Source organism: Anastrepha ludens, chromosome 6 (assembly GCF_028408465.1).
Source record: "Anastrepha ludens isolate Willacy chromosome 6, idAnaLude1.1, whole genome shotgun sequence".
Classification (NCBI taxonomy): Eukaryota; Metazoa; Arthropoda; class Insecta; order Diptera; family Tephritidae; genus Anastrepha; species Anastrepha ludens.
In genome coordinates, this window is record NC_071502.1 from 41,201,117 (window position 1) to 41,209,782 (window position 8,666).

The following is an 8,666-nucleotide window of genomic DNA, read 5'->3' on the forward strand; positions in this document are numbered from 1 at the left end:
GAGAAAAAAAAATTAACTAAATTTTTGCAATTTTTTTCACATAAGTCACCAGCTATTTCTGACAACTGTTTTGTTTTTTTTAATTATTAATTTTACAAAAACAAATTTGCCAGTTTTTTTTGTTTTGTTTTTTGCGAAAATCTGTTTTGTGCAACGAAAAATTGGAAAATCGAAAAAACAAATTCTCCCTGGAGTGGTTCGAGAGAAACATCTCCTCTAACAAATGAATTTTATTTTATTTTTTCAGATGATTCTGTTGCGAGTTTTTATGCAAAATCAACTTTTTTCGAGGTGCCTCCGGAGATTCATTGCCACTCGCTCAATTTTGCAATTTTGAATCTCCAAAAAAAAATTCTTAAAAATTTGCTTTTTTCAACGTATTAACCTTACCCCCGGAAATTCGGGTGAATAACTGAATTATTAAAAACAACTTTAGTAATTTTGCAAATCGATAGCAAAAAAAATGTATTTTTATTTATACAATATTATTTTTACTGCTGTTAGCTACCAATTTCTATTTTCTGTTTCTGTTGGCAGCTCATCTTCCGTTCAACATTATTAGAAATTAACCGACAAATGTTTGCGTACTAACTTTCTTCTTTATTTATCTACAGATTATCTTCTGATAAGATAACAGATATTGAGAAAACGGTACTTAATAGTGTTACGAAGGGTAGCACCGAGACCTCGGTTTTTTTGTTTACTCTAATGCCCTTAATGGGCTTGGTTTCATTTTATGCTTAACCTTTGAATGGGTATTACTTCTAGGCCAATCTATATTAAAACATAGAAACTTAACGAATTTGCGACATCAAATTATAAAGTCTGTTCATGAAGCAAATAGTTTGTAACAATTGTATTACATGTTTTGGTGTTCATGTACTCAAAAACTTACAAAGTAGGGGAAAGTGAGAAAGCAAAATGACATCTCTCAAGTTGAAAGTTTTTACTGGATAAATTTTACTTATAAGAATTTGCAAGTGAGAAAAACAGCTGACTGCAAAGTAAAAACAAACACGAATTAAAATTAGCGAATTGCAATTTCTAATGGAATGTTCTTCAGCTGACAGCGATGATGAACTGCAACAAATTATTGTGGACAAGATGAAATTATGTGATTCTGAAGCTCGTTATTTTACATTTTATTTGCGTTATCTTTTTTTAATTTGATACGAGGTAGCTCAAGTGAAATTTTTTTTAAGTTTTGTGATTTTTCCTGCCTGCAATTTAATCAGCTGTTCATAAAACTTGCAAATCGTTACTGGTTTTGCGTTAATGAACTTTTTTTAATTTTTTTTCTCTTTGAGAGAGAATTCTCGGAAATTAAGTTACTGGATCATTTTTACATGAACAGACCCATTGCCACCACAGCCAGATATGTTGCTGCCACCGTTTGCATCCCTTTAGGTGATGGCGCTTTCGCTTTGGCTACTCTTAACTGTAGGAGCAATGTGTGCAAAAATATATTTTATTCAAAAAAATGTTATGCTAGTAGAAATGATAGCGTAAACAGAGCTAAAAACAGTATTTAAGCGGAAATATTACGTGTTGTTATTGAAATATCAATATTAATTTTTCACTTATTTATTCGCTACGTAAAAGAAAAAAATTTGCACAACAAAAAGACAAAGCAAAGCAATTCAAAAAAAAAAAAAAAATACAAAAAAAAACAGCCACTGATGACACAAGTTGTGAAGCTGCGATTCATTTTATCTAAACCGGCATGCGTGAGAGTGGTGGCAGGTGATTGCAAGAGCACGAAACAACAAATACATTGAGATGTTGAACTTCCTGGCTACAGCGTAACTCCCTAGTCGCCTATTGAGGCGGGAGTGACACAAACATAAATAAAATTGTAGTATCTACTCGGGGTGTGACGGAGCCAACGAAAGACAGAAAATTAAGAAAATGGCACAACATAAGTTTTAAAATCATTTTTGTCACTTCATTTACAAAAACATTTTGTTTTTTCGCACATTCTTTCATTCTATCATTTAAACAAATTTTGAAAACATTTAAATTAAGGCTATTTACCCTTGTTAAGTGGCAAAAGCATACGCCAATTCCATAACTAAGCATATAAATTAATTTAGTTAATTTCGGTGGGTTTCCTGCCGCGGCTGCTGCTGCTACTTCTGCCGCTATTATATTTGCTTTTGCCCGGTCGTTGTCGTCGGAAGTGTGCGACTATTTTCATTACTAAATATAGCACAGAATTTTTGATAATTTTTCTAATCAAATTTGATTTTGTACTTTATGTATTAAAATTTCATTTTATTTTAAATATTTTTTTTTTTGCATATAGTTTATAAATAATTATGCTGACGAATTGGGCTGCATATGTTACACGACGTATACTATTTCGATCTTTGATACGTTTTTTCTGACACAAATCTTAACTGCTTGACACTATTTTACTGCAAAATTTCCTTTTTTCTTCACGCAAATTACCGCACGACGCGTTCGCGTTCCTACGCCTTTCCAAACGGTGGGAGCTAACAACAATAACTGGCACTCATCTGCTAGCAAAAAGGCAAGCAACCACCAGCTGTCGCGAGCTAGCTAAAATCTCCCAATAGAGCGTACAAGTGAGTGTGCAATGACGCTCCGAGTAGTCCCGTTGTAGTTGTCGGCTGCTGATAGCAGACTATACTCGCACACCTGTGGACATTTCATATTATCAAACTATTCGTAGTAGCGCTCAGAGAGAACAAAATTTTACAACTTCACAATGGCATAGTAAGAACTTTGAGCTACCCCCAAAAGCATGCTGGCGTCTCGCCTGCAGTCGCGCACTTGACAATGTTAAACACAGAATGCAATTGCTTATGTAATATATGTATGCTTATTCACGCTGAGGAGGTATCGTATGCGCTGTGGAGGGTTGACGAGTACACTGACGGAAGGATAAAATAACCCATTATATATGTATTTACTAAAAATAATTTTTGTTCAAAAATAAAAAATAAAAAAATTATATTTTCACTGTACTAGGTACTATAGTCTATACAGATGGCAGTAAAATGGATTGTGGTGTTGGAGCTGGTATATATGTATTCTCATAGACTTAAAATTGAAAAATCTGTGCGTCTCCCTAATACTTACAGTGTCTTACAGGCGGAAGTACTGGCAATTGGGGAAGTTTGTAGGCTACTAATCGCAGATCCCTCTTTTAAGAGCAATATCGCTATTCTTTCGGATAACCAAGCTGCAATACAGGCTCTGAGTTCGCCTACAACAACCTCTAAAGTGGTGGAACAAAGCAGGTCTAGCCTTACCACGTTGAGCGAAAACCATAAAGCTACGTTAATTTGGGTCCCGGGACATCGGAGCATTGAAGGTAATGAAAAAGCGGATGAACTGGCAAGAAGGGGATCTGCCATGAATAACGCTCTTGCAGAATCGGTATTCACACCATTAGGTGCAGTCAAGAGTGCACTTTCCCTAAAATACCTCCGAATCGCACCATTGTAGATGGAGAGACCAGACGAAATGCAAAATCAACATTGATAAACATGAAACGACGGGACGCCTGGAGACTAATGGCAGTCATAACTGGCTTTTGGTCTGTGGGAGAGCAAGCAGCCAAAACGGGCATCCCTCACAACACATACTGTCAGAGTTGTAAACAACCGGAGCAAAAGGAATCAATCTTCCGTTTCCTCTGCGAATGCCCTGCCCTACGGAAGGACAGAATGTTAACCCTGGGTAAACCGCTGTTCGAGAGTCTAGAACAGCTGACTGGCTTAGATATCAACAACCTGATAAGGTTCCTGAACCGCGCAGACTGGATATAGTTATTCTGTAAATAACCGTTAAACAAGTTGGTAACGAGGATGTGGCTACAAAAGGGTGCGGAAGCGCTAGTTGCATTCTGGAAGAATCACCACTCAAACCAACCAACCAACCACTACTATAGTTACACTACACAGTACGCTGTTGGAATTTGTGAATTTTACAATAAAAAATTTAAAAAATCAAAAATTAAATCTAATTTTTAGTCTCTTTGAACTGGCGCTATATTAGATAGATCACATAAAAATTTAATGGGCTACAAGACTACATACTCAGCATTTTTCTAAAAACTCTGACCAAAAAGTTTGAAATTTTCATTAAAATTTGTGCAATTTTTTAAAGTTTGTACAAAGTTTGACTTCAATTTCTATGGTTTTTGTTGTGATATAAACTATATTTTTACAAAAAAAATTGAATAAAGATAAATAAAAAATCAAAACTTGGCAATATGTGGCGCTGCTCATTTTGTGAACACAGGTGTATATATTTTTCCTTTTAAAACACTATTTTAATTTAGATCCTTAAATACATCCTTTTCCAATGCTCACAATTTGGGCATGTGGAACGTTGACATTTTCATAGATGTTTGCTTAAATCGATCAAGAAATTGACAATGCAGTGCGCATACGTTTAGTTTTTACTTGTACTTTTTCAATTCTGTCCGCCTTCAAAGCAAGAAACGATTTTTAACCTTGATAATAGCCTCTTTCAAAGGCGCTATTTTCAACCGCTGTGTCTTCCATGAAATAATTAAGTGTGTCTTCGAACAAAACAACAAATGAGAACATTGGCCGTGAAAGTCACGCCACTTGTGACAAACACGCAACCTTGTCTGCACACAATGTTAATAGCTTATAGCCAAAGTGCCTTGGAGAATAATTGGATTTGTTTGAAGATTTTCTGTTTTTGGATTTATTGAAAATATGTATGTATGCATTTGAATGTGTCCAGGATGTTCAGACATTCACTTACCCGTTTTGATGAAGTTGGATATCCAGCAGCGCAAGGTTTTTGAAGGCGCACAATTCTCATGTGACTCGACCCCCCCATGAGCCGTAAACGGCCGCAAAAACTTGATCCAGCCAACCTCAACATCTCCTTTCTGATATGTTGTCTTTCTTGCTAATGAAAGTTCCTAACAATACTGTTAGGCAATGTTGATCGGAGATGTGCACAAGAGAACGCCAACTTCTCCGAAACCGCACTTTTAGCTGCAATCCGCAGCCAAGTTAGTTAATAGATTAACTTTAGTCAATATGTCTTTTGAAATGGAACATAACTAAAATTGGCAAATATAAATAAGTCTGATTTGCAGAGAACGTCAAAGTTCTCTATTATTTGGCATTTTGTTTTGTATTATTCGTTACTTTTTCAATTCATTCGTAAATATTTATATTTTCATTGTGAATGAGATTGTTAGTGTTACCTCTATACATTAGCGCCCTTGGTGTTTAATTAAGCAATAATGTAAAAAATACATACCTATACCAGCTATTTAGTACAAAAATAGATAACTTTATTCTTTACTAAGGGAATTCGTCGATCTAGATGCATGTAAATATTTTCAAATTATTAAATGCAAACTTATTTCACGGATTAAGAAACAAAAAAATTATAAATTGACGCCGTTGTATTAAAAGACGCGGGCGTAGAATTCTCCTACTCTCTGCCGGAACTGTCATCGGCGTTTATCAGTAGCATAACTATTCGTATAAGAAGTTAAAATTCTGCGGTTGGTGAGTGGTTTGTTTTTCCAGACGATTTTATTTTATTAATACTTGAACGGAATATATACCAAATTAAATCATGTCTGGGCATTTCCAACCACTTAAATCTTCACGTGTGCTACGTAAAATCAAAGAAATCACCAAACCCACAGGGGAACCGGTGATAATTAATCGTAATCCACGTAATCTGGAAAGATTGCGTATTGCACTTAAACCCAACGGATATTTTTTGGAGAAACCAGGACGTTCATTTTGGCACAAATTGGAACTCACTGTAAGTGGTCGCTACGCTACTGCAGAAGTCAGGCATTTCCAAAATGGTCCAGTTATCGGTGCTAGCACATCGGAGTGGGCCATTAAGAAACATCTATACAAAACATGCGACACACCTGCCTTCGTAAATCTCGCACGCGTATTTGCTATGAGATGCCTTCAATCTGGTATTACCGAAATGGCCTGCAATATCGACGCAGTTCCTGGTGGTAAAATTGACAAATTTCTCAGAACCTTAGAAGAAAATGGTCTTAAGTTGCAAGAACCTGAACGATACGTTGCACCACTGCCGTGGGATGCTGTGAGACACGAAAAACCATGGGAAGTAGTGGAAGACCTTTTACAATCCGAACAACAACCGAAGAAAAATGTATCAAACAAAAAAGAATAAACAATGGGTTTTCCTTTTTTTTTACCGATAAATCGTTTCATTTTTATTCAAGTTGAATGTATGTATGTATGGTTTTAATTCATCGGCAGCGTGAAGAATATTCCCTTGATTCGGATCAAAAACTCATCAAGCACCGGCTAACTTATTCATATTTGTCCTTGATATCCTTCCACAGTTTCTAGAAAGATCGTAAAATACATGGTCAAATATATGGTCTTACATAATTGCACAGGCTGACGAATCTCAACATACTCCTTTATTGATCGAATCGAAAATTGTGTTCGACGTTACATCAAGTGCGCGCTCGAAGAAAAACACTGATGCCATAATTGCCACGGCGTAGGTGGAGGTCCTTTTGAACAAAGAGTTGTAGATAACCTTCATTTTCCCACAATTATTTTAACGTTTTCCAATTGACTCGCAAAATCGTTTCGTAAACTTACGTAGATAATTATCAAGTAACAGCTGTTGTCAAAAATAATGTGGTTGTCAAATTATTCAATCACAGTAGATCCGATAAACATCGATTAATTGTGGAAGGTTTTATGCTGTGTCTCCACCCCACGGAATTCGCCCTACTTTCACGCCGCATTCGTAATTCACCTAGGCAGTTTTGTTTCTCATTCTTATTTGTTGCTTGTTATTATTATTTGCTGTGAACATTAGATTGGGAGAAAGAAATATTTTGCAGCGAAAAAGCTAAATTAATTTACTCTTTCCAGCAATAAGAAACCAGCAAACGACATTAGACTGTCGAAAAAACCAAAATAAAAAAAAGAGGTTGTCTGTAAAGTCGGTTTACTGACGATAGTTTAACGTGACAACGTCATAGGAAAATATTGATGGAATGGTTGCAATTTTCAAAACAAAATTTTAATTTTATTTGTTTGATAGATATTTTGTATGGATATAGAGGAGGAGGTAAATGGAATTGCAATGGAAAAGGTCAAGTTACATTTACAAAAACGTGAAAAATTACGAAACATTTATCAAATTCATGAAAGATATCTTCAATTTCGATTGTGCATCAGACGTTAATAAGTCAACAACACTAAGAGGCACCACCATCGATTTGCCTTTTTCAAGACACTTTACACTCGAAACACTCCCTTTCATTTCCTACTTTTTCTATCATCGTCCTATTCTCAACAGAGAAATGGTTCATTACCATACAAATGCGCATATACATACATATACATACATATATATATATGCTCACTCAAGTAGGACAGAGCCAGATGTCGAACGTTGCCGAACGCGGGGGCCGATTGTGCTCTTTGTCGTTCGTTCCGCGCTCTCGCTTGCAGTTCAAGCACATTAGCTTACATTTGCTTGCGTACGGAATAGATTCGTATATTTGATATGTCCATATGACTTGTATGCATTTTTACATATAGATTTGTTCTTTTTGAAAATTGCGCGAAATTGTATATGTATATGCATGTTTATAAACATATATTAGTATACAACATATCTTATAAGGTATATGGAAAATATTACCATACATTTTTTCCTTCATATATAATAAAAAAATTAATAATAATAACATTAAGACAACAGGTATTATTAACAAAGTTGGTTTTATTTTAAATTCTTCAAGTAAATCAAATTAATAATAATCAATAAGAAGGCATATGCAAATACAAATACGTGAATTTATATATGTACATATGCGTATATACATACATATATACGCTCACTTAAGTAGGAGAGAGCAAGATGTCGAAAGTTGCCGTTCGTTTGCTTTGTTTGCTTTGTCGTTCGTTCCGCGCTTTCGCTTGCAGTTCATTCAATGCAATGAGCAAGGTACCGACAAATGAGCAAGGTAACGGCAATGAGCAAGGTAACGACATATGAGCAAGGTAACACTAATGAGCAAGGTAACGACTCATTTTTTCGTGCGTGCAGCCTGTTAAATCGAATTATATTGTAAGACGTTATCACGTCAAAATATATTTGATATGGGGTGAAAAAGTAAACGGAATGGTGCTGGAGTTGCAGAACCAAGGATTTTGTAATCGGTGATGGAGATGAATACAAAATATATAGAAAGAAAATATAGAAATATTTTGTATGGCGAATTACGTAATTCGAACTTGGACTTTAAAGGAACTGGACTATAAAGGATTCCATGCTAATTCCAATGACTTAAATATTTTTGAATATGAAGGTAAGTTTCGCAGTGAAGAATTATAATTTCGATAATTCAAAACTTTTAGTGCCTTATGTGTGGTCAAATTTACCATAGAAAAACTCTTTAAAATATGGTTAAACACAATTTTCATTACATAAAAAAATTACTTTGTGAAGAGAGAAACTCCTGATTGAGGATTTATTTAATAAGTGTTTTTTATTGTACTTCAGAACGGTGCATAATACTCAGTCTTGAATGAATCTCATTGAAAAAGGTTTTGACCTGACGTAATTAAAGAGTTTCGTTATATTTAACATACTTTTTTTAGTATTGTGTTTACTACCAA

General features: G+C 35.1%; 3 protein-coding genes across 6 annotated transcripts in view; 1 reads left to right on the top strand and 2 right to left on the bottom strand.

The window, feature by feature from the left end:
* LOC128866208 (tafazzin) overlaps positions 1-5,121 on the bottom strand; it is a 37,896-nt gene extending 32,775 nt beyond the window's left edge. For 2 of the 4 annotated variants that reach the window (XM_054106756.1, XM_054106754.1), the window contains exon 1: positions 4,768-5,121. In XM_054106756.1, the coding sequence (XP_053962731.1) occupies positions 4,768-4,890 (123 nt within the window). In that variant the 5' untranslated portion in view covers positions 4,891-5,121. Of the gene's footprint in view, positions 1-2,034; positions 2,519-4,767 lie in introns of those variants that run through there. The other 2 variants (XM_054106758.1, XM_054106757.1) reach the window with 2 other exon arrangements.
* A 362-nt stretch (positions 5,122-5,483) lies between these two features.
* On the top strand, positions 5,484-6,201 carry LOC128868889 (39S ribosomal protein L18, mitochondrial). The gene has a single exon (XM_054111459.1). The coding sequence runs from the start codon at positions 5,602-5,604 to the stop codon at positions 6,184-6,186; it is 585 nt and encodes a 194-aa protein (XP_053967434.1). The 5' UTR covers positions 5,484-5,601; the 3' UTR covers positions 6,187-6,201.
* On the bottom strand, positions 6,195-6,651 carry LOC128868890 (cytochrome b-c1 complex subunit 9). The gene is made up of 2 exons (XM_054111461.1): positions 6,439-6,651; positions 6,195-6,364 (listed from the first exon to the last, which is right to left on the bottom strand). Exons 1-2 carry the CDS (start codon positions 6,568-6,570, stop codon positions 6,329-6,331), a joined length of 168 nt encoding a protein of 55 aa, XP_053967436.1. The 5' UTR covers positions 6,571-6,651; the 3' UTR covers positions 6,195-6,328.
* Between the last annotated feature and the right edge of the window lie 2,015 nt (positions 6,652-8,666).

Excerpts from the sequence above, each read along its gene's own strand:
- LOC128868889 (XM_054111459.1), top strand. The coding sequence starts at position 5,602 with ATGTCTGGGCATTTCCAACCACTTAAATCTTCACGTGTGCTACGTAAA.
- LOC128868890 (XM_054111461.1), bottom strand. The coding sequence starts at position 6,570 with ATGAAGGTTATCTACAACTCTTTGTTCAAAAGGACCTCCACCTACGCC. Across the intron at positions 6,365-6,438 it reads TCGATTCGATCAATAAAGGA|AAACTGTGGAAGGATATCAA; the intron begins GTATGTTGAGAT and ends CGATCTTTCTAG.